Below are 26,232 nucleotides of genomic sequence, written 5' to 3' on the forward strand. Positions count from 1 at the left end.
ATTCAACTAAAAGTTGTACTTTGTACTCTTCTCATTGTTATTGTTGTTATCATTTTGCTGCTAGATGTTGAAGAGTTTGTTTCCTTGTTGAGAACAGCAGTAAAATGTGTTACTTTGTGTTAACTTTCAGTATTGACTAGGTCTCTGTGCTGTGTTTCTTGGCCAGGGAACAGGAAGTATTTATTGCTTGTAGCCTGTTGCATAAAACAAAAATGTAATATAATAGCTAAACTCTCCCCTTAGCCCCACAAGTGGTTTGTAGAAGTAGCCTAAGAATATCAAATTCTGAATGTTCTTCTTAACTCAGTCTTTCTTTAGATTTGAAGTGCATATTTCAAACATTGATTAGAGGAGAAAAGGAAGCATGTCCAAATGTTTCAGGAGATGATTGAGGTTAGACGTAAAGAACATAATTCTGATTATGAAGTGCCAGAGGAACTAAAGAGAAATGATTGATGCTCTGCTTAGACCACACATGACTTAAAGCATTTATTTCAAACTCTTGAAAGAACACTACTTCTCTTATAAATGTGCACACAGAGTACTGGCAAATGATCCCAATGAGGAAAGTAGGAGGTGTGAAAATCTTAATTTTTAAATAGCAAAGTTCCTACCTGGGTATTGTCAATAACTTTCAGAAATTCCAGAGGGAATAACAATTAGAACAACACAAGGAAAAGAGCAATTAACAGAATAAGAAGAGCAAGGAGCTTGAGCAAATGTGAAGATAAAGAAGGCTTCCAGACACCTCCAACAACTCGTGTCTTCAGAGGTTTCAATGTCCGGTCCCACTGGGTCAGGATGGCATGTCTGGCTCCTGACCACTTCCCTGGGCCTGACAGCCGAAACTGGTAGGGGCTGCAAGGGCCAAAGAAAACTTCGATGGCCAACTTGGGATCTGTGAGAAACAGCCATGGAATGTTGGGCTTTGCCCCGATAAAGGCGGCCACTTCATCCATGTAGACAATGTAGTCTGTCTGTATAGTCTCGCTTTTACCAAACCTAGAGGTGGGAAAGAAAACACCATCATGGTTCCAGACTTTGTTTAGCAATTAGAACTAGCAAGCACCTCACATCTTTCTATCAGTGGAAGTCTGTGTCAGACTGCTAGCTTAGTAGGGAGAATATTGCTTGTTTATCCTGTACTCTGCACTTTTGTCCAAGAAATTTCATATTGATCTCATTTAGAAATTCCCCAACACTGCAGTACAATTAAGAAGAGCATTTTTATCCCGGTTAACAAATGATAAAATTGTCCCTTGCTCAAGAGAAGACACTCACTCATGGCCATTGAGCTAATTAGTAGTTTTCCATATTCATTCTAAAATTGCTGAGTTATTTTTATTATGGGCATCTCTTAGAAATATCATGAACTCTTTGCCCAGGCTGGCTTCGAACCATGATCCTCCTGATCTCTGTCTCCTGAACAGCTAGGATGACAGGCGTGAGCCACCAGCACCCAGTGTGAAGTATCATTATAGGTTAGATAATAGAATTTCACATTTATGTGCTCCAAAATTCCTTTGATTTGTAGTTGTTTCTGAGTCTCCTTTCTGTGATCTGTTGCAGGAGACAAGGACTCTCAAGTACCCTATTTCACTCTGCATCTTACACTTAACATGACTTAATGTACTCTTAGGCACAAAGTAGATCTTCACTAATATTTCTCGAGTGGATGTATTTGGGTCATAGCTGACACACTAATGAATTAATTTAAGATCATTTAAGACAAAAACAGTTCCAGGTATTCACAAATTCTGATGTTTCTATGGAAATCCTAAACCTCTTACCATTTAAGTTTTTTCCCCATTTTCTCATCAATATCATCCAGCATGGCTTTCACAGGAGGCAAAGTACAAGTTCCTGAAAAAGAGAGAAGGACATGATAATAATTAAATGAATCTGGCATAGGAATAGCCAGCCATTTTTCCTTTTTGGTAAGTTATTAATCACATTAGTATTTCTAATATTTTTGCTACTGTCCAGAAAATGACAAATGCTGTCTTGAGCAAATGAACAGGTGATCATTTTGAGACAGAATATAATTCATTCTCAGTTTTCTTAGAGCAGATACTTGTCACAATAATTAAAAAACATTTCATGATTAGCTTTGAATCTTCTCTTAAACTGGCTGCCAGATATCAGTTTCAGGGATTATATTTTAATCTTTCAGTCATATTTTAAAGAAAGTCAACTAATAAATTACAGCCAATCAGAGGTGAATTAGCAACATATTTTGAATATTTGAGAAAAAACTTTATAGAAAATGATTTTGCTTTTCCAGAGAAGGGAATTTCCAGCAGCTAAGATAAAGAATTTAGTGAGGCCCCATGTCCCTCTATGGAGAGGCAACAGTTCTTGAATATGACTGATGTTGTGGACTGTCTGCAAGTCACCAAAGACATACTGAAAAGAGACAAGATATGATTTGAGGCTGCCCAGGATTTTATGCTCATATAGGTTTACTGAGTTCTCTGAAACTAGACTAAAATATGTTTGCATGCTCAGAGACACTTCAAATTTAGGATGATTTCTTTAGCATTCTTGGAATTACTTTGAGATTAGAATTTATAGCCAAATTGTGATTGCTCAGCCTCTACATGACTTGCTTACTTCCCCATTCCAGCAATCCTCACAGGTAGGGTCACTGAACAGCCTTTGTAGATATGGCCTGGCTCCAGACCTTGGTGCCTATCTTGTCCTTGGGTAGAAGAAGAGATTGGGAAGAAAGACTGTGTTTAATATCCTGCCAGCTACTTCCATTGGGTTGCTTGTAACAGGCCCTTCTATCCTGATACTTGATTCTCCAAAACCAGGTCGTTTGCTCTATATCATCTCATTTCCCCTCCATGTGAGATTTTGCCTTGTATATCAATTTCCTGTCTCCTTTTTTTGAGTCCAAGTTACAACTCTTGTCATAGAGAACAAGTATTCTATACTTCCTTTAATCTTAGTCTCCCTGAGCCCTAAGTGGAGCCCCGAGTGGAATCTCATGCCATCCCCTTGCTGGCTGTTGCATCATTGGAGGAGCATTGCCCTCTGAGGCAGCAATTCATCTCTACCTGGGTAGAAGGAAGTAAAGGAGATTCAGGAGATCACTGATGTATAGGACCATTACTGATGTGGATGGTAGGCTGGTGACCCAGTATATATAGTGGCAGGTTTTATGCTCATACATAAAAAGAAGAATATTTAAGCCTCAGAAAGTCAGGATAGGACTTGGAAGCCTTTGATACAACTTCATAAGGAACCTGCTGAGGCTCCCTCATCCAGAAGTTTTAAAACCTAAGGTTCAACTAAACGTTGTGCAATAAACTTTGACATCTCTCATTTTTCTTTAATCACAGCTTTAGCTTGTTTTACCATTTGCATCTTCCCATAACTGCACAACTTCATTCAAACATTATTGTGATGCTGGGCTCAGTGGCTCAGGCCAGTAATCCTAGGTACTTAAGAGGCTGAGATTGAGAGGGTCATAGTTGGAGGTTATACTGGGCAAGAAGATCTTGAGACCCCATTTCAACCAACAGCTGAGTGTGGTGGCATGTGCCTGTCATTTCAGCTACAGTGGGAAGTGTAAAATAGTATGTTCATGGTCCAGGCCTGCTTGTGCAAAAAGTGAGACCCTACCTTAAACATAACTAGAGCAAAAAGGGCTGGAGGCATGGCTCAAGTGGTAGAGTGCCTGCCTAGCAAGCATGAAGCCCTGGGTTCAAACCTAGTAATGCCAAAAACAAACAAATAAAAATAACCCCACAAAACAAAGAAAACAACAAAACAAACAAAAAGTGTTACTGTGAATTGGATCCCAGCTCCTGCAGCTGGAGGATGCTGGCTGCCTTCCTTGCTTCACCCAAATCAAGTCTGCTGTTTCCTTTTTCTTTTTAAAGTATAGGAACTCAATACTCTTATACCTTTGAGACCGACCATCTACCACAGCTAGTACTTTCTGCTTCCAGTCTTTAACCATCATATCCAGTGAAGAAAATAGTAGCAAAGAAGCTACTGTCTTCTCAGAAAGCATATTTTCCATGACTGTAGATAGCTGAAGTTGGCTGGATACTGGTTTGGAAGCATCTTTCCATATTAAACTTTCCAGATACGTAATTCTATTCAGTTTTGAAATCATAATTTTACAACATTGTCATACACTTAACCTCAAAACTCTGGAGTTCTCAAGTCTGATGAATGAGCTTGGGTAATTGTCAGCTCTAAAGAATTATAAGTGACAAAAACTCTGCTGATAATATCTTACTATTGTATATGATAATCCAATGTGATTTATTTCAAGTTGCTTGTAAAAGAATATAGACTTATAGATTCTCAAAACAATCAGGACTATTGCTTTCATAACTCAAAAGCATTCTCATTAGTATCCATCAGTGAATTTCTTTGTCTCCTTACCCTTTATTACTTGTGCTGCCCAGCGGGCTTGAAGGTCAGTCGTGGGGATGGCAGCCCCAAGAGACTGGACAAGGCCAATCACTGCCAGCGTTGGCTTCTCTAGTTGAGGAGGGAAGATGCCTTTAAACAAGGTGACCTCATTATTTCTGCTTTTGATGATGGAGTCATCAAGGAAGGGGTAGGCATTGTCATAGCCTGTTGCAAAGATGACACAGTCGAGGGCCTCAAACACTGTCCCATCCTCAAATACAGCTGAGGTCTCTCTGAACTCCTTCACATTTGGCTTGATGGACACAGTGCCACACAGGATGCGAGCTGGGAGATCGTCATTGAACACAGGTTCTTTCCTCAGCGTTCTGTATGGACCATAGAGATAATCATTAAAACAGTAATATTTTTCCTTTGTCTTATCAGTCCATACACAAATTGTTAAGGAAGGAAAAAACTACCCAAGTTTTTTTCTGAGTCATGAAATATGATAATATAGTTGGAGAACAAAACTTATGTGAGGCAACATTGTGAGGTAAGAGAAGTTGCTCTTCTCCCTCTCCTCTCCCCTCCCCTCCCCTTATTTCCCCTCCCCTCCTCTCCCCTCCCCTGGTACTTGAATTTTTCTTTACTACCTATAGCCTATGAACCTTGACAAGATTAAGGTTTCTTAAATTCTCTTTGCCTCATTTTCCTCATCTAGAATGGCACTCACATTTATATCTACTTAGGTTATAGGGAGAGTTAAATAACATGAAGAATTTTGCAGTCTCTAGCACATGTGTAGTGCTAAAAAATTTTACCATTCTTAATAAAATATATTCCAAACTGATCATTGTAATATAAAGAAGTCCAAATAGGAGGAAGAAAGTGAAAGGCACAAAAGATTCATTTGGGATCTCATAAAGCAGTGAAGTGTGAGCCCCACGAAGACAATGGCCCAACTCAGTTGAGGGAGGGAGCAGCTAGGAGTTGAAAGAAGGCCAGAGGGAGGAGGGGGCCAGTTTGAAGCTTTGGTATCTGGAGGTCTGAAAAGAGAGATTTTGGCTATTTTTTTGCTTGGTAATATCTCTATCTGAATTTAGGGATGAACTTGAATAATGCTGAAGGAAAGGGCTGTTATTATCTGGTGACAAGAGCTGTTAGAGACACACAGGTAGATTCCACTGGTGAGGAAATTGAGCCAATGAGATTGGTTCGAATCCTAGTTGAATATTTTTTACCTTCCATTTATTTGAAAACCACTGCCAATCAGTCTTTCACCACCATCCCCACCACACTGAAATGGCTCTTGTTAAAGTCCCTGGAATGAACTGCCAGGTCCAATGGTCCACTGTCCCCACCTATAATTTTACTTGAGTTATTAGTAGTATTTGACATAGGTGATAGTTTCCCTTCTCTTAAAACACTGTCTTCATCTTGCTTCCAAAGCATCACTCTCTCTCAGTTCCTTTACTACCTCCCCACCATTCTTTCTCAGTGTTTCCTGCTGATGGTTTTTTTTTTCTCTGCCTGACTTCTAAACAGTGGTATAACCTAGGACTCAGTCCTCCGACTTTTTTCCTTCACTGTTTACTCTAATTCTTCAAGAGATGTCATCAAATTTAACTTAAGGTGCAAACCTCTTTTCTATCTTGTGTCTCACTGCTACTCAACATTTTTTCTACTTGAATGTATAATAGGCATTTAAATTTTGATTTGTGTAAAACGAAGCCTCAGTTCTTCCTGCAGGCTTCTATATCTCAGTAAATGCCAACTATTTTCTTCCTCAGATCAAAAGTCTTGACATTATTCTTGATCAGTTTCTTGCTCTCACATTCTTTATCCAGTCTAGCAGAAAGACCTACTTGGGTCTGCCTGCAGAATCTGATCACTTCTGATGTCTCAGTGCTAATGATCCTATTTCAAGCTATCAACCTTTGTCATCTGGGTTTTTGGTAATACTCTCTCTCTCTCTCTTTTTTTTTTTTTTTTTCGGTGGGAGGAACTGGGATTTGAACTAAAGACCTTATACTCGCTAAGCAGGTGCTCTATCACTTAAACCACCTCTCCAGTTCTCAAGCTCTTTTGTGCCTTTTGTGTCATTTTTCAGGTAGGGTTTTGCTTTTTTTCGTGGAGCCAGCCTCAGACCACACTCCTTTTACCTATGAATCCACATTGCTATGATCACAGGTATGCCTTACCATGACTGACCTATTGATTGAAATGGGGTCTTGCTAACTTTTTGCCCTTGTTGGCCTCAAACTGTTGATCTTCCTGATCTCTCCCTCCCAAGTAACTGGGATTACAGGTGTGGGCCACTATACTCAGCTGACAACACTTTAATTAGTCCTGTTACTTCTACAGGTCCCCTGACTCCTTATGTTGAATGTGACCATAGCTGCTACAGTGAACTCCAGTGTTAACTTAAATCTTGTCACTTATATGTCTGTGGCTTCCCATTGCTTTCAGAGTAAAAGCCAGACTCCTCACAATGTCTACCAGATCCAGTACCATCTGGCTATTTTCATGTCTCTGGTTTCTCCCCTCCTGCTCTCCTCTTTCCTTTTCTCTGTGATGCTTGTCGATCATGTAGGTCATGACCCTGAAGAATTGTGCTCTGGAAGACCTTTTCTAGATATCCTCATGGCTCATTTCCTCATCTCCTTCAGACTTTTGTTTGAAAGTCTTCTCCTTGATCACCACTCTGAGGACTCTATGGAAAACTGTCTTGATGATATTACCATCACCCTTGCCTGCTCTGTGTTCTCCACAGCTCACATCACCATATGCTTTTCTACCTTTTTTAATTGCCTGCTACTCAGAATTTCTTACTACCTATGCTCCATGAAGACAGGATTTCTGTTTTTTCTATTCATTGCTATATCCACAGGGCTTAATGCAGGACCTGGCACATAGGAATGCTTAATTTTTAATTATTGAGTTAATAATTCACTTTGACAGAATAAGTTTGTTTTTTTTCACACTATATCAAAGGGATTTCTTATTATTTGATGGTCTTGGGGGAGTTATAGGAGAAAGTGAGAAGGAAACCAAAGAGGCAAGACTTGTGTCTATGACTTGTTTAGTGAGAGGGATCCATTAAGGGGAGCGTGATCAAATGCAGCACAGGAAAAGTTTTCTTGCTTTGCTCAATTTTGCATTAAATGTGAGGCATCAGACAGAGCAAATGGCTAAAGAACAAGGGGCTCTGTAATCAGCAGATCTTGCTTTGTTTTGAATGCTGCTTTTACTTTTTAGATGTGAGGCTTAGGTACAAGTTATTAACTATATTGAAGCAAAGTTTTCTAAAATAAGGATACTAATAATTGTTGTGATGAGATATGTGTTAGAACCTTAGCAGATACTGAGTAGGACTCTGACATGTTTACTACTTTTACTGTGGGAACTAATTGCTGAAGTATTATGTAACTTTCCATCTGTGCAAATCTGGTAAGGAGAATGTGTGGAAATCACTCCTGATATTTGTAGTTCTTTATCCCTTGATATATGATATGTGATTACTATACTAATATTTTGATTTGCCTTGAGCTTACAACACATGTGAAGGGTTGTTGGCATTGAAATGATAGCCAACAGGCAGGTCACCTTTAACTCTATCTTACCCATTTAAAGGCATCAAGCCATAGTTCTCGTGCTTGAATCTTGCATTCATCTGCCTTATGTACCACCAGTTAGAGATGGCTGTCGGTAAGTTGTTCTTGAGGAACGTTTGAAATCGAGTGATAAACATCATGTCCCAAGGAAAGCCATTATCCCAGACCCGGCTCATCACCCAAGATCCACTTCGGGAGCTGATGATTACCTTCAAAAACACCAATTTAGTCATGACCATTTGTTGTGGCTATTGCAATATTCTCTCCTTATCCCCTTTAGAAATGAATTTATTATTCTAGCTCTTCTGTTGCCTGCAGAAATCCCTCAGTTTCCCTCTTTGGAAATTGCTTTGGTTTAAGAGATGAACCTCTCTTAAGGTCTTATACCCTTTCTGGGTACCATTGCATCCACTGATTGATTGGTTGAAGTGGGTATCATAGGCTCAGACCCTCACCTCAACTTGGGAAAACTCTAATGGAACCTTTACAGCTTCAGTGTAAGGCAAAAGGAAACTTTCTTCCTTTCCTTTAGTGGTGTCGATCCTGAGAGGATTGTCATATAAACGTCCTAAACTCTAATCTAAGTGTAGGCCAGACACTGTTGCACTGATGCAGGAAAATGTTCATATTTTTAGCAAATTTTCTCTGCTATAGGTGACTGATAACTGAGTTCTATTCATATTACTCTACATTCTTTTTTGACTATTGCTATCTATAAAGAAGCAGATATGATCTCAAAATATTTAGTTCAAAATGCTTGCTACCATCCTAAAAGAAGGCAAGAAATTTGGAATCAGAAAACCATAGGATCAAATCCCGTCTCTCCTACTTAGTAATGGTGTGACTTAGGAAGATTCTATTGCATCTCTAATGTTTTTACCTTACTTCTAAAATGGAGAGAATTGGTACCTACCACATCACATTTATGTGAGGTAATTCAATGTGATAAACTGTAAAATACAGCTAAGGTCACCTAGCATATGGTATGTGCTCGGTAAATGCCAGTTTTTTCTTCCTCTTCTGTTATGTTAACCCTTTACAGTGTAATAGTTCAGGTTTTCTTTTTAAAAATAATTTTATATATGTCGCTTGGAAGTTTTTCTTACAGGGGGAGCTAGATAGAAGAGACTGAAGGATCAGTTAAATTGAGAACCTTGAATATTGGTTTTTCTTGTCTCTAATTTTTCACATACAAATACAAATTTCTTAGCAACATGGTTTCATCATATCTTTCCTTAGTTCAACAAGCTTAAATGATTTAAGTTATTTATAGAGAAATCCAAACTCTTTAGCTTGTCATTAAAGTCCTTACAAAGATTATATAACCTAAATCCAATCTTTCATATCTCAATTCCTCTGATGACTCTGTTCTTAGAATCAGAAGACCTGAATTTCAGTTTGCTAATACTTCTCTGTCTCAAACGTTAATTTCCTCTATCACTTCCAAGAAGAGAGCTGGCATTTTGACTCTCAGTCATCTTTTCTGTAAAATGAGCATCATAAAACTTCACTGCCTTCTCATAATCAAAAGAGCTCATTTACATGGAGGTACTTGAGTACTGTAATGTATTATGCAAACTGTTATTATTAAGAACTTGAACCTTAGGAAGATGGTCAAACATGCAATGCTAGCTCCTCTCTCCATATTTTGCTCATGCCATGCCATTTTCCTCTTTTAAGAACAGCTCTGCTACCACTTCAACCATATGATAGTTGCTCTTTTTTTGTGAGGCCTCAAGCTCTGAATCATTTAGGCACTTAGTGCCTGACTCACTCATTTATCCTTTATTCCAATGCTAGCTTTTATACTGTTGTCATACATTCTGCTTAAACCTTGAGGTTATGTTTAATTTATGTGGCAGTGCATAACTTTCTTAACTAGATCTTACTACTTCTTAAGAAGCCATGCAGTCAGTTTCTTTGTATGCGTCCCTGCTGTCAGGTACAGTGTAGTGAACACATCAATAGGAATATGTTTTCATGCTATTTGTCCTGTCATGCTTTCCTTGCTTCATTGATTCTAATACCATGCTATAAAATTGGTCATATGTTGGGATGACCAGTGGACCTATTGGGATCACCTATGTTGGGGATATGTGATATTAACAGGAATAGCAGCTGGAAAGAAGATTCCTGTCTTTGAATTTCCAAAACTTGTAGGTGACATTTGTTCCAACTCATGCCCTAAAAAGCCTTGGATTATCCTTTTTTCGTCTTCTTTAACCACTCCTCATAGCATTATTTCCCAGACCTACTGAGTTCCAGCCAAGGTGCTTCCTCTTAGTCTCTTGAGACACTAAGCTTGTTGCATCATGACCTTCTGCCTGGAGACCTCTCCTGATACTGTTTCTTTCTCAACTTCTGGATCTCAGCTTACGTGTCAGCTCAAAAGGGTCTTTCCACTTCCCATCCTGAAATCACCTCTATAAATCATGCTGATGGAGTGCTGCTTTCTCCTCCTTCTTCTCCCTCCTCCTCCTTCTTCTTCTGACAGTACTGGGGATTGAACTCAAGGCCTTGAGTTTGCTAGGCAAGTGATCTACTACTTAAGTCATGTCCTGGTTCTTTTGCTTTCAGCTTATTTCTCTGATGGGGTCTTGCCCTTTTGCCTGGACTAGCCTCAGACCACAATCCTCCTACCTCTGATTTCTGCATAGCTAGAATTTCAGGTATGTGCCATTACACCTGACTTGTTTTGGGGATAAGGTCTTTTTAAACTTTTATGTGGGCTAACCTCAAACTATGGTCCTCTCATCTCTGCCTCCTAAGTAGTTGGGATTATAAGTGTGTGCTGCAATGCCCAGATTGTTATTTTCTTTTCTAGAACTTTTCACAATTATATTCTGCCCATTTGATCATTAAATTGTTCAACATCTATTTTCCTTACTAGACTCTGAGTTTCAGGTAAGGGTTATATCTGTTTTGTTCATCATTCTTTCTCCAACACCCATGCCAGTGCCTGACACATGGTAGGCTTTCAACAGACAATCATAGAATGAATGTATGCACAAATGAGTGAATATGTGGCTTTATGTCTCTATCACTTAAGATATGTTCAAACGGTGTAAGTCTAAGAAGCCCAAAAAGTAGGTTCCATTTTAATCTGTTTTCCTAAGAATCCTGAGACTCAAATGGATTGAGCAACTGCCCAGAGTCTCAAGATTCATAACCAGTCTAGTTTAGAGGAATTGATCATACACATGTAGGCAGCAAATGTCTGGAGAAGATCTTTGGCTGACAGCATCACTCTTTGCTAATGTCTGCCTGTGCTTACCATGCCATTTAGAACCTCTCATGTCACCTCAGAAGCTGAGCTATATGAAGTACCACCTGCACTGAGGGTGGTGCATGCCTGTCAGTCCAAGCTACATGGGAGACTGAGATTGGGAGGATTGTGGTTCTAGGCTAGCTTGGGCAAAAAAGTTTGAGACCTCATCTCAACTGAGAAAAAGCTGAGTGTGGTGACACATGCCTGTTATCCAGGTTATAGGGGAAGGTCATGGTCCAGGCCAGCCTGGAAAAAACAAGACCCTATCTCCAAAATACCCAGTGGAAAAAGGACTGGAATTGTGGCTCAAGCAGTTAAGCCTGCCTAGAAACCCTGAGTTGAAATCTCAGTACTCCCCTCAAAAAATACCACTTAGTTTTCATGCTCTCCCCATTTCATATCACATCTTTGAAATGATCACAACTGTTTCTTTCTCTTTAAGGTTGTCCCCCAAGTATGTGGGACATGGTACCTGTTCAGCTGTGTGGCTGAGTTCTGTGGCTATGTCGCAGCCTGAGTTCCCCAGGCCTACCACGAGGACTCGCTTCCCCTTCCATGTTCCTGGTTCCTTATAGTCTCTGCTGTGGATGCATTGGCCTTTGAAATGTTTTAGTCCTGAGTGAAAAGTGGGGAGCACATGAATCAATTTGATTTCTATTAAAAAATAGAACAAATTTCTTTAACAGAGGTGGGCTTGTGGGTACCCACAATCATAAAAATAAGGAATTTTAGTGCTCCAAATATATTAAAGATAACAGAAATACATTTTAATTGACCTGGGTGTACTTTTATTTTAAAGAAAGACCATGGCATGGTTTAGGTATGGTTTGAGTGTCCCCCCAAAAGTCCATGTTCTGGAAGCTTGGTCACCAGCATGGTAGTGATGGGATACATATATACACTTTCAAGAGCGGGGCCTAGTAAAGGTCATGTGATCATTGAGACCATCTCTGCCAGAAGAGATTAATGCTGATCTGGTAGAGTGATTTAATTCCATGACAGCAGGTTGTTATAAAGAACAGCAACCCTGGGCTCTGAATCCCTCTGGCTTCCTATCATACCATGTAATCTCCCCCTCTGCACATGAATGGTTCCTTTCCATTTCTCCACCATGTTGTGATACAGCCAAGGGACCCTTGCTAGAATGGCAGCACCATGCTGTTTGGACCTTCCAACCCCCTCTTAATTGTGAGTCAAATAAGCCTCTTTACTTCATAATGTATCCAGGCTTAGGTATTCTGTTATAGTAACACAAAAGAGACTAATACAGAAGTTATCCAGATATTCATTCCTGACAGATGTGTAGATGGCAGCCTAAATTTCAGCCTTACCTGGAAAGGACTCTTTTGGTAGATTGGGGTATACATGATGCCCAGAACAAACCATTACAGCATCAAAGACAACCGATTCTTTTTTACCATTCTTTTCAGTGGTAATATCCCATTGGCCAGTAACTGAGAAATCAGGACGTTTATTTATACTGGATACAAGTGTCTAAGAGAAATACAGAAAGAAAGTCTTATTTTCTTTGCTAATAGGTGATTTAACTTAAGAAAAATACTTAATTCATTAGTAAGTTACCTCGTATGTATTCAAAATTCCCTCAGAATAGATCAAATGTTATATTATTTGAAATTCTATATTGCTTATACATGAATCAAAACATTACATTACACATATACACATTTTATTCTTGCATAGTTCCTTGTGCATGTCTAGCATTTCCTGCTGTGGCATCCCTTTGAAACATGACACTGAGCTCAATCATAGCTTATAAGAGGTGCTACGACATACAAGTAATTTGGTTGCCAATAATTTTTTAATGACAGCCACTTCCTAATTTATCTCTCTAGTCATCTCACTTTTTAAAGTTGTTGCTATATTAAAATGAAAGAATCAATATTATTTTTCTTAAATTTTGTTGCATATAAGAATCACCTGGAAAGCTTATTATGGTGTAAACTCTGGGGTCCCACTTCCAGATGTGCTGGTTCAGTAGCCTGGGGTAGGGTATGGAAATATAAAATCCCAAACAAACACCCAGGGGATAATTGCTATCTAGACTGTATGCTGAGTAGTACTGGCCTGGATTTTCAATAAACATTTATTTATGGCTAAATGCATGCCTGTTGGTCTGCTTCTTCTTTAAAAATGTCTTTCAGTTCTGGTTATATTGGACAGAGAATCATTACTTGCTATTAATTGTTAAAAATTGTATTATGTAGTATTTAATATATATTAGAGGATACATACATATGTATGACATTTAATGAAATATAACAATAAAATAAGCACTTATGAGTCCATAAACTCTTGCACATAATTTATTTAGAATAACTCTGGCATTATTTATACTATTATAAATTACACCTTTTTGGGTAGTAGTTTCTGTTTTGTTGTTGGTTTGCAGAAATGTAATATATTTTTATATGTTGATTTTACAGTCATTTCCTTGTTTAACTTTTTTCATATTATTAATTCTAATAATTTATTGATTCTTTTGTGTTTATTATAGTAGTAAATTTGTATATTGATCATGTCCAGAACAAGTTCTAAGTAATTATCTTATCACTTTCTTTTGAGTTGTTGCTCTTTATTTTTCTTTACTTTCTGCATTGGTGCCTAAATTTAAGACTATCGACAAGAAGTAAAATAATTAAGAATCCTTTCCTTGTTCTGGATTTTAAAGGAAGTGCTTCCAACTTTTCACTCTTCAACATAACACTGTCCCATAGTGATATAATATGAGCAACATACATAATTTAAAATTTTATAATAGTTGAATTTAAAAGTGAAGAAACTATAATTTAACCCAATCTATCTGGTTTAGTACAGTTTCCATTGTTAGTGAAGTAGGTCACATTCTTTCTCTTTTTTCATAGTCAGACTTTGAAATCCAGTGTGTATTTTACACTAACAATACATCTCAATTTTCTGGCTAGTGGCTACCATATTGCACAGTACAGATTTATACAAAAAGTGTTTCTATTTTTTTTTCTTTTATTATTCATATGTGCATACAAGGCTTGGTTCATTTCTCCCCCCTGCCCCCACCCCCTCCCTTACCACCCACTCCGCCCCCTCCCTCTCCCCCCCTCAATACCCAGCAGAAACTATTTTGCCCTTATCTCTAATTTTGTTGTAGAGAGAGTATAAGCAATAATAGGAAGGAACAAGGGGTTTTGCTGGTTGAGATAAGGATAGCTATACAGGGCATTGACTTACATTGATTTCCTGTGCGTGGGTGTTACCTTCTAGGTTAATTCTTTTTTGATCTAACCCAAAAAGTGTTTCTAGATGTCTTGCTGCATCAGGAAAGTTCCCTTTTAATCTTAGTTTATTTAGGGTTTCACCTTTTTTTTCTTTCAAACATGAATGGGTACTAAATTTAAGTTAGGCCTTTTCTGAATTCGTTGAATTAAAATATTGCTTTCTTTTTGGTGACAGGTTTTATGGTAAGTTATGTGCTTATATTTTGTATTATTAAAATATTTTTGCATTCTTAGGAAAACTCAATTCAATAAAGGCTGTTGGTTGGTTGGATTCATTTTTGAAGGAATTTTGGACTGATTTTCATGAGGGAGACTGGCCCAGAATGTTCCCATTTTATACTATTGTCCTATCTTCTTTTGACATTAAGGTTATAATGTAGAATGAATTTGGAAATTATACCTCATTCTCTAGTGTCTGTGTTTATAATAAATATTGGAAGTATTTGTTCATTGCAAATTTGGAAGTACTTACCTATGGAACTGCTTATTTTCTTAATAGGAAGGTTTTTAATGTCTAAATCAAAAGAATGAAACATCATTCAAGAGTCTTTCTTTTTCTTGAGTACATCTTGGAAATTATTTTAATTTTTAAAAATTTATCCAACTTAAAATGATATTTGGCAAATACTTTTGTAACATTTAAAATTTTTATCTGCAACCAATGAGTGTCTGTTCACTCATTTCCAATACTAATTATCTGTGTCTTTGCTCATTTTTCTTAAACTGCCAGCTATTTATCTATTGTTTATTTTACTAACATTTTCAAAGAATGAACTTTGGATTTTATTTTCTATTTACTTAATTTCTTTTTTATCTTCTTCATTCTTATTCTTTGTGTTCATTCTGATTTTGTTTTACAAATTTCTTAATCTTATTTACCTTATTTCTTTTAAATCTTACTCATTTTCTTTTGTAAGCATTTAAGTTTATAATTTCACACAAAACTACTAATATATACAGTCTAAATTAATATCAGTTCTAAATATTTTAAAATTTCCATTAAATTTCTTTTTGAATCCCGTGTTATTTAGACAAAAAGAGCTTTTACTTTCCAAAGTTGTAGATATTTTGCATTTATTTCTTTGTTTGGTGCCATTATGGCCCAAGTACTGTATACGGTCATGCTTTGTGAATTTCCTGTGGATTCTTGAAATGAAACTATATTCTCTAAATCTAGGATTAGAGAAGTCACACTGTTAAAAACATTGGCAAATAAGAAAGGAATGCTGAAAGGAAAACCTGGGAACAGAACAGCAGGTACTGACATCCTCATTGTTATGCCTACACTGGCTCTTGATAACATCTTACCTCAAATTGTATGTATTTCAGAAGGTTCTTGTCTCTGGCGAAGGCAATGATGTACTCCTGGAGCTTACTGTTGTGCATAAAGTTGGGAAAGTCTTCGGGATATGGGAAGTCTGGAAAGCACATCATCTCTTTGGAGGAGTTGGTAAAGACTGATTGGTAAATGCTAGCCCTGCCCTCCTCTGCATGGTCCTGTGAATGAATAGTTTCAAATGGAAGAAAATTGGTGAATGGGTATTATTGATCATGTTTAGCACCAGTTATAAGTAATTGTGTTGATTTCAGTTGGCCTTTATTTGCAAGTAAGTTTAGTAAGATGATACTTAAGTAAACTAGCTTTACTCAAACAATTGATGCTGGGCTGGTGGAGTGGCTCAAGCGGTAAGAGCGCCTGTCTAGCAAACATGAAGCCTTGAGTTCAAACCCCAGTGATGCTAAAGCAAAATGATTGATACTAATCAGAGAAACTTATGAAGGGAATTTATAATGTGGCGAAATAATTCTTTTCACATGTTTTCTTTTCTAAAGGAAACAATTTCTTTTCTTTCTTTTTTTTTGATATTGGAGATTAAGATTGAACTCATGGTCTATCTCTTGCATTCTACCTCTTTTGCCTTTAGTTTGTTTTTTAGATATGGTCCCACACTAACTTTGCTTGAGCTGGCCTCCAACCACAATCCTGCTACATCCACTTCCCAAGTAGTTGGGGCCACATGCATGCACCATCAGGCCTGGCTTGTTTTTGAGATAGGCTCTCATTAACTTTTGCCCAGGTTTGCCTCAAACAGCTATCTTCCTGTCTTTGCTTCTCCAATAGCTGGAAATACAAGTATGCACCACTACACCTGGCCTGGGAAGCAGTTTCTTTATTTCCTTTTAGAAATATGCATCTAAAACTCTTTTATTCCCTTAACCCATTAAATATAGTGATGGATGTCTTCCAAAGTTCAACCTTGCATGATTTCAATGTATTACTATATGAGCATTTAGTTGTCAGTTTGTAAAACGAACAATGACAGGTGATTGCCAACTATTTATAAGCTTTGTAAATGTGAGCATTACCGTTTAAAAGTAAGCTTAGAACTTCTACCATATATAAAGTAATGTAACTCTTCTGAATCAAGCGCTTTGAATTTAAAGGCATTAGATGCTTTTGAATATTTAGATAGGTAAAAAAGTTTTAACTTTCAGACATGTGAATTGGTTATACTAACTCTGATAAGCTGTAAAATCATGCTAATAGCATGTAACTCAAATCTGCCAGGAACTCCAGAATACGAATTTTTAGTATAACATTGGAATATTGCAGTCATGACAAAAGGCAGCGTGGTTGCAGCTTGATTATGACAAGTAATTGAGCAGCAGATTAGTTAACATGTTTATTTCAGAAAGCATTGTGGTTTTGAAATAGGGCATGTGTTTTAGGCTGCTCACAGTGGTTTCTAGACTCTTCCAGGGTGCATGTGGGATGGAGAGACATAGTAGGAGCTTGTAGCTTTTGGTGATTTTAGGAAGTCTGACAGAAATAATAGGCAGTACAAGGAGAGAGGAGACATTAAGGAATACATTGGTACAGATGGAGCATCTCAACTTTAAAATCCAAAATCTAAATTACTTTAAAATCTGAAACTTTTTGAGTACTAGTATGATACCACAAGTAGAAAATCCTACACCTGGCCTCATGTGATAGGTCACAGTCAAAACATAAGTGCACTAAAAGTATTGTATACAATTACCCTCAGACTATGTGTATAAGGTATACACATGAAGGAAACACATTTTGTTTAGACTTTGGTCTCATCCTCACGATATCTTATTATGTGTATATAAGTGTTCCAAATTCTGAAAAATCCAAAATCTGAAGCAAGCATTTCAGATAATAGTTATTGAACCTCTATAAAGATAGAAAAACCCAAAGAAAGTTTTGAAAATGTTGCTATGCAGGAAAAAGAGCCTTATCCATAAAATTTCTTGCTGAAATTCCTATAATTTACTGATTCATTGTTTGGAGAGCTGCTAGGACAGAAAGACATTCTGCCTAGACTTGTATCCTATCATAAAGTGTTGTATTTTCTCTGTGATCAATGCAGGAGAGGGAAATATGTCATTCTGGCTTTCAACAAAGATTGGAAGTATGAACAAGAAGGGGATAGAAAAGTGCTCTAGGAAGTGGCTACAAAAATGTAAACCATCTGAACCCCTAGGTTCTCACATTTAAGTAACGTTTGGCTCTTATTAATGTTTCATCAGAGATGAATTCTGTACATAAACAGACTTTCAAAGTAAGCCTGTTGCCTGACTTACTTCTAACTTGCAAGGAGGTTATTTTCCAACCTGCTCCTGATGCTGTGCTTTGTGGGTTTCCAGCCTGGGAGGATCACAGCTGCCAAAGCAACAGGTGTAGAAGCTATACTCAAGCAGCATGTTGTTCATCCCTGTCCCTTCCCATGATGCTCTACTCACTGAGAATTTCCACAGGCCCCCTATGTGATTGCTCCTCTCAAAGCAGATGGGCTCCAACCCCTCCTCCAGACAGCTCCTGATGGAAGCCAGGCCACTGATGCCAGCTCCGATGATGGCCACTTTCTTGCCCATGGTTGCCTGTGCAAAGACCAAGAGAACATTTCCAGCAACAGTATTGCTGACAAATTATTTTGGTATTGATTTTTGGTTTAATAAGAAACTACTTTTGCACTGAAACAAAGCAATAGTTAAACAAATAGTTCAAAATTCCAACTAGTCATCAAATTACATTTTGCATGCTACTGATGTCAAGGAGAATGTTTTCTTCCAAAAATTAAAACATTTTGTTCTTAGTCAACCTTTCAAAATTAAGAGATGAACAACTTAATCAGTTATATACCCACCGCATACACTTATATATATATATATATATATATATATATATATATATATATGAACAAACAAATAGATGTGTGCATGTGTGCGTGTATGATATAATGGTTCCTAAGTGTCTGTGGTGGATTGGTTCCAGGATTCCACATGGACACCAAAATCTGCAGGTGTTTGAGTCTCTTCTACAAAGTTGTCTAATATTTTTATCTTACCCACATCCTCTATATATATTTTTCCTTTTTTATTCTTTTTTGGTAGTACTGGGGTTTGATCTCAGGACCTTCGCCTTGCTAGGCAAGTACTCCACTTAGTTGAGTCATACCCACAGCCCTGTTTGCTTTAATTTATTTTTCAGATCGAGTCTCTTGCTTTTGCCTGGGGCTAGCCTCAGACCTTGATCCTGCTACCTTTGCCCTCCTCCTAGCTGTGATTACAGGTATGAGCCATCATGCGTGGCTTTTTTTTGGTAGGACTGGGGTTTGAACTCAGGGCTTCAAGCTTGCAAAGCTGGCACTCTACCACTTGAGTCACACCTCCAGTCCATTTTGCTCTGGTTATTTTGGAGACGGGGGTCTCAAGAACTATTTTCTTGGGCTGACCTCGAACCACTATCTTCTTGATCTAAGCCTCCCAAGTAGCTATGATTCCAGGCATGAGCCATAGGGGCCTGGCTGCCTGGCTTGGTTTTGAATAGGGTCTTACTCAGTCTTTTGCCCAGGCTGGCCTTGAGCCATGGTCCTCCTATCTTTACTTCCCATGTAGCTGGCATTATAGTGTGAACTGCTATATCTGGCTCCTCCTGTATACTTGAAGTCACCTCTGGATTACTTATGATGCATAATATAATGTAAACACTATGTAGACAGTTCTGTATTGTTTAGCATAAAATGACAAGAAAAAGACTATGTACTCAGTACAAATGCAATTTTGTAAGCCTAACTGCATTTCTCACTTGTGATGGTTGGTTGAATCCTCAGATGTGGAATCTGTGATTCTGAGGGACAACTCTCCACACACACATATGCACACATTTATATCTCTATTCAACCTGATGTAAGACTAGGAATGTCTATATTTCAATATGCCAGGAGGTCACTCCCTTTCTTTCCTTAATGAAAATCAAGTCATTACCTTAAAAGAATTTCTTCCCAATAGCTGCCACCTTCAATCTCCATTCTTTTCCAGGAAAATTATAGCTCCTAATCTTTTCCTGTTCCTGATACTATCTTTACACTTCACTACTACTTTTCTATCTTTTTTCTTTTTATATAGTCACATAGCAATGCAAAATTTAGAAAAAGAAAGAAAAGACTCACATGCTAGGAATTATGATTTATGATTCTCAGTTTAAAAAAAAGTTCCTGAATTATATGTCATTCCCATTGCAGTCACATTTAGTATAAAAACTACAGCATGCTCCTTCCCCATTTATCAACCTGACCCTCCTCCCTCTGAGCTCTTTGCAATATTCTTCATCTTTTATTTTCTACCTTTTCTTTGTTGTCCTTTCTTTCTTCAATGTGTCTTAGTCCTGTCTGAGTCTTCTGGGAAGTTTGAAACAGAAAATGCTGAACTGAACTCACATCTGAAGTGGGTTCTTGGAGAAGGGAGGAGCTTCTCTTAAAGAGATAGTCATTTCTTGGTTCTCTAATGAGTGAGCACACACCTTGCTCCCTGTGACAATGTGACTCTGGACCAAACTCTGGTCTTCCAGACCTGCCTTCCTGTTAGTCATGGTAAACACAGTCTGCAGTACATTGCGAGGTCCTTGACTGGGAGCCAGAATCTCTCCCAGGTGACTTTGTAGTGCACCACTCCATTTCATTACATGTTATTTCAAAATTTACCTTATTTTCCATATTCCTGATTCTTTTGTGCATAGTGCATCATAGCCCTCAAATACTGTAGAAAATTAAGTACCTTTTTGAAACAGCCCAACCACAAAGATGGCTTTTCTGTTCAGTTAAAACCATTTTTGGGTTGCAAGTTGCACAAAAACAAGAGAGACTAGAGTTAGCTGTAGTTTTACCTCTCCTTTAGAGAAATCACACTATTCAAGTGAATCATTGCTCAGACTGTTGAGGGTCTCCTGTGAGGTGATCTTGCTTAAAAACTTCAAAGTAAGAGCTTGCAATTGTGTTTAAAGGAATTTCATAGGAATTTCCAAATGAATATGCCTCTTGTTAATTCATTTTACTTTCCTGATGGTTCTCCCTCTAGTGGGTAAAAGTAGTCACTGCACTCCTGTTTGCTCAAAAAACGAAAAGGCACAATTACCCTGCCAAAATGAGATGGGGGTGGTCAGAGCTATGGGAGGGTGTTCTACTTGGGGTATCAGGAAGCCAAAAGAATCAAGTCAACCTCTTTATTTATTATTTGTCATTTGAATAATTCCAAGTTTAAAAATCCAAAAGGTATTCAGTACAGTTTATCTTTATTGCCATATAATAGTTGTACAGGGGAATGCATCGTGACATTGACATATGTGCTTACAGTATGTCTTAGTTAGATTTATCCCTTCCATCACTCTCCTTTATCTGTCCTTCTCTCTTAGAAAAGTTAATGGGTTTCATTGTTCCATTTTCATACATGCTTACAAAATACAATTATTATATTCATGCTCCTTCACCCATTCCTTATGCCCACCCCTTCCCACCAGTTCCCATCCTTAGAAAGGATATGTTTTACTTTCTTGTCCTTTAAAAAATATATGCATTTTTAAAAGTGTATATCGATAGTTCAAGGGGCTTTTGCCTTGGTATTTCACACATGTATGTATTGTGCCAAACTCTTTAGAAAACTGTAAGGATCAAGCTGGCAAATTCAAGCTGAGCCACCAATCCCCAAAGCAGGAGAAAACTTAAGGATACAGCAGTAGATACAAATGCAACTGAATAGAAAGGGATTGTGGACAAAGGGAGAAGGGCTAGGAATTAATACTACTGAGTGAAGTCTTTACATATTGCTTTTAATGGTGAACTTGTATGTGAGACTTGAGTGCAGTGTCCTGGCTAAAATATATGAGAAGTAACCTCACTATTCTAAGTATTTGTTTGAGGGAGATAGTAGGTTAGGCAACATATTCATCAGACATAGTAGGTAAATAATGGAGCAAAATTTATTAAAAGTTCAGAGGGAACTTGATTTGAAAATGCATTAAAACTTTCAGTGGAAAAATTTGGAAGAACTCTTAGAATCATTCTGCTTGAATATACATACACATTTGCATACATAAATTCATAGACTAAATATTACACCATCAGTAAATGGTGCTATATAATATGTATATTATCACAATAATATAAAATATATCTTTCATCTTTGAAATTGAGTATATACATTTAAAATATATCTAGGAGATATTTAAAAACTTGATCAGGTACTCAATTTTAAACAAGGCCATAGTACATTTTAAAAAGCAATTTTTATAGACTCTTTTAATCTAATAAATGTATCTTTGACTAGATCCTTTATTCAAAGACTCGTATTTCTTAATAACTGAGAAGCAGTTCATTCAAAGGAGGCTCAGTAATCATTTCTGAACTTTGAACAAGAGTTGCTATTGAGCTCTTGCAATGATAACTAACTAAAGAAGAGAAAGAGACACATGGGCAGCATGAGAATATAGTTGAATACAAAATAAAGACCAAATAAAACCTACCTGATTTATTAAGAAATCACTTTTGTTTCCAAAGGGAAATTAATTACACCAGCAAGTAGAAATACACACCTTCCATTTTAGCTGAAACAGTTGGTCAAGTTGTGTTCAAACTAACTTTACCCTGGTGGCACAACATTCTTTGTCTTGTGGCATTGGCATGTCAGATTGTGTTAAATTATTCTGAACATTTTTCCTATTAAGTGGTGCCAAATGCTTTTACTTGGATGGTGGCTGTAGAGGGTCCTGCTGTATAACAAATCAGCTTATATATTCATGTGTTAAAGTCTGAAGCTTAAAGTCTGAAGCAAGCACTGTTGAGAGAGTGCTGCAAGTCTGCAAGGTTGCAAGGGTGACTTGCCCTTTGTATCTTCCTGCAGGTCAGCAATGGCACTGAGACCAGTGACTACACCACTCCACTGGAAACATTATCAACACATCTAGTCTTCTCAGTCTCTCTTCTGCATTTTAAGAGAGAAGCACAGACTGCCTTTTCTTCAAACTTTATTGAGGCATAACCAACAAATAAAAGTTGCATATATTTAATGGTGCACAATATGAATTTTTTGGTGCTAGAGATTGTATAATGTCATTTTTATACAGGTATACATGGTAGCTATATATTGAAAATGCTTAACACAATCAAGTTAATGAACCTGACATAGTTTTTGTTTCTTGTGGTCAGAACACTTAAGATCTGCTCTTTTTTAGCAAGTTTCAAGTCTATTATACTGTAGTAACTGTGGTCCCTGTCTTGGTATATTTATGCTGCTATTACAAAACATATGAGATTGGGTAATTAAAGCAATAGACATGTATTTCTCATAATTCTGGGGTCTGGCAAGGCCAAGACCAAGAAGTTGGCAAGTTTAGTGTCTGATGAGGGTTTGTCCTGTTGCAGGAATCTCAAGCTGAGATATGAGACACTGAGGCAATTAGCAGGAAGCAACATTTTATTGTGCCAGCACAGACTCAGTGGACTCGTGTTCAAAGGCTGAGCCCTGAGAACAAAGGGGTTTCACCTTATATACCCTTGCAAGCAGGTTACAGAAGCAAAAAGCAAAGCTTAACCCATATATAGTTGTATGTAACTTTATTGGGTATTTCATTTTTTTCAGTGTTATGTGACCTTTTTTTGTTTTAATTCTTTAAGTTTTCTCTGCTATGTCATCCCTTCTCCCTGTTATGTTATCAGAACACAAACTTGTCTGTTTCTTTTTTGGTCCTTTTTCCTCTTACAGTTCCTCACAGATGCCTGATCTTGGTGACCTCACATGGTGGAAAAGATAGAAAAGTAATAGAAAGTTCTTGCTAGTGCCCTCCAGTTCTTTTAAGAAAGCATTTAAAATGTTTTTAATTCATAAATAACAATTTTACATATTTATGGAGTACAACATGATGTTTAAATACACATTATATAACGATCACAATGAAAGATTATTTAGCATGTCCATCTCCTCCTACATTTATCATTTCTTTGTTTTGAGAACCTTCAAAAGTCACTCTTCTTGCTGTTTGGAAATATTCAGTACAATACTGACAACCAGAGTTTCCTTACTGTGCAGTATAACACCAGAATTCATTTCTCCTGCCATACTGTAAATTGCTAATTTCTTCCTATTGTCCTCTTCCCACTAAACTTCCTGGCTTCTGGCAGGAACTTTTTAAGAGGTGGAGCCTACCATGAGGTGATTGAATTGCTGGCACTTCTGCCTTCAGAAGGGATCAGCATAGCTCTCATGGGACCCTGGTTCTCACAAGAGAGTTATTGTAAAAACACAAGTGTGACCCTTTCCCACTCTGGCTTTTTGCCTTGTATGTGACCTCTCCCTCTTGGTTGTGTTCAAACCAGGATGCTATCTGCCATGTGGCACAGCCAAGGTGGGGGGGGGCCTTACCAGAGCCAATGGAGTGTCAGCACCATGTTCTGGAACCTCAAGATGGTGAGATAAGTAAACCACTTTTCCTATATTATCCAGTAGCAATAGAAAATGGACGCACAATGACTGTACTAATTTACATTCCTTCCAGTAGTGTAGAAATGCTCCCCTTTCTACACAGCCGCATGAGCACTTCGTTTATTTGATAGTAGCCATCTTAATTGAGATAATGTGATGCCTTATGTGACATATACCTATTACCTATTTGTATGTCTTCTTTTATAAAAAGTCTATTACAGTCTTTTATCCACTTTTTTATGGTACTGGGACTTGAACTCAGGTCTACACCTTGAACTACTTACTCCACCATTCCTTTTTTGTGATGGGTTTTTTCTAGACAGGGTCTGGCGAACTATTTGTCTGTGCTGGTTTCAAACCAAGATCCTCCTGATCTCTGCTTCCTGAATAGCTAGGATTGCAGATGTGAGCCACTTTTGTCTGTTTTTAATGAGATTATTATTATCTTACTATTTTGTGCTGTTTGAGGTCCTTATATATTCTGTATATTTATTTCTCAAGGACAGCTTAGCTGAATAAAATATTATTGTTGGGCAGGATTTCTCCTTCAGTATTTTAATACATCATCTTACTCTCTCCTGGTTTGTAAGGTTTCTGCTGAGAAGTTGGTTGATCGTTTTATTGGCACACCTTTATATGTAATGTTTTTCTTACCTCTTGCTGCTGTCAGAATCTTTTTCTTTTCCTTTAATTTTGATAGTTTGATTATTATATATCTTGGCATACTTTTTTAATTTAACTTGAATGGAGACCTCTGGGTATGAGACTCTATCCCCAAACACGGGATGTTTTCAGCCATTATTTCTCTTTTGGAGGTACTGGGGATTGAATGCAGGGCTTTGCACTTACTAGGGAGGTGTTCTACTCTTGAGTCATGCCTTCAGCACTTTTTGCTTTGGTTATTTGGAGTTAAGGTCTAGCTTTTCCCTCAGGTTGACTTGGACCATGATTTGCCTATTTTATACTTCCTGCCATAGCTGGGATGACAGGCACACACCACCACTCCCAGCACATTTTCCCTTGAAATGGGGACTTGTGAATTTAGGACTTTGAACACAAAGTCCTAATCTCTTCTTACTGTTCTCTTCCCACTAACCTAGGCAACCTGAGCCAAGCTTCCAGTGCTTTTTGCTTTAGGCTGTTTTTCAGATAGGGTCTTGAGTTTTGTATCCAGGTGGTCCTGGGACTGAGAGCCTCCTATCTATACTTTACAAATAGATGAGATTACAGGCACGCACCACCACACCTGGCCCCATGGTTTTCTTTTGATGGTATTATTCCCCAACAATCCTTATGTTTCTTTGCCTTTGAGTTTTGATAACTTGGATGTAGTGTATGTATGATAATCTTCTTTGAGCTGATATTGCTTGGAGACGCTTTACTTTTGTGGATTTTGATGTCAGTTCTTTCTTTTCCTTCCTTCCTTCCTTCCTTGCTTAGGTTCTTTCTACATTGCCCAAGTTGGACTCAAACTCATGATTCTCCTAGTGCTGGTATTACAGGTATGTGCTACCACACTGGCCTCAGCTATTCTTCTTCTTCTTCTTCTTCTTTTTTTTGCTGTACTGGTGTTTGAACTTAGGGCCTCACACTTACTAGGCAGGTGTTCTACCACTTGTACCACTCTGTCAGCCCTTTCTTGTGTCAGGTATTTGCAAAATAGGGTCTTATGAACTGTTTGCTCCTACTGGCTTTGAACCATAATTCTCTTGATCTCTGCCCCCTGAGTAACTAGGTTTACAGGCGTGATCCACCGGTGTCCAGCACCCATTATTCTTTAAATAACTTTTTTACCCATTTTTCTCTGTCATCTGTATCTATAAATCCCATAATCATATATTTACTTGTTTAATTTTTGTCTCATATGTTTCACTTTTTTGTTCTTTTTGTTTCCCTAGCTAATTTTGAATAACCTGTCTTTGGTTTG

At 37.8% G+C, this 26,232-nt stretch overlaps 1 protein-coding gene across 3 annotated transcripts; it reads right to left on the reverse strand.

Annotated features, from left to right (window-relative positions):
- Positions 1-476: 476 nt before the first annotated feature.
- LOC109690589 (flavin-containing monooxygenase 3) lies at positions 477-20,337 on the reverse strand. 3 transcript variants are annotated; one of them, XM_074047511.1, is made up of 10 exons: positions 20,180-20,337; positions 18,297-18,434; positions 15,837-16,025; positions 12,588-12,750; positions 11,729-11,871; positions 7,998-8,197; positions 4,405-4,760; positions 2,614-2,701; positions 1,791-1,863; positions 864-1,002 (listed from the first exon to the last, which is right to left on the reverse strand). In XM_074047511.1, exons 2-9 carry the CDS (start codon positions 18,426-18,428, stop codon positions 1,824-1,826), a joined length of 1,311 nt encoding a protein of 436 aa, XP_073903612.1. In that variant the 5' UTR covers positions 18,429-18,434; positions 20,180-20,337; the 3' UTR covers positions 864-1,002; positions 1,791-1,823. The 3 variants fall into 3 exon arrangements, with proteins under 3 accessions (XP_020025626.1, XP_073903611.1, XP_073903612.1); XM_020170037.2 differs by lacking the exon at positions 2,614-2,701 and having other exon boundaries at positions 477-1,002; XM_074047510.1 differs by lacking the exons at positions 2,614-2,701; positions 20,180-20,337 and adding an exon at positions 19,821-20,055 and having other exon boundaries at positions 477-1,002.
- Between the last annotated feature and the right edge of the window lie 5,895 nt (positions 20,338-26,232).

Source organism: Castor canadensis, chromosome 11 (genome assembly GCF_047511655.1).
Source record: "Castor canadensis chromosome 11, mCasCan1.hap1v2, whole genome shotgun sequence".
Lineage (NCBI taxonomy): Eukaryota > Metazoa > Chordata > Mammalia > Rodentia > Castoridae > Castor > Castor canadensis.

What these genes read in the sequence shown, in the direction of transcription:
- LOC109690589 (XM_020170037.2), bottom strand. Translation starts at nt 18,428, where the DNA reads ATGGGCAAGAAAGTGGCCATCATCGGAGCTGGCATCAGTGGCCTGGCT. An exon ending in GGCAGCACAAGTAATAAAGG is followed by an intron (nt 1,864 to 4,404) that starts GTAAGGAGACAA and finishes TCTCTTTTTCAG; the next exon opens with GAACTTGTACTTTGCCTCCT. An exon ending in ATGGGGAAAAAACTTAAATG is followed by an intron (nt 1,003 to 1,790) that starts GTAAGAGGTTTA and finishes TCCCACCTCTAG; the next exon opens with GTTTGGTAAAAGCGAGACTA.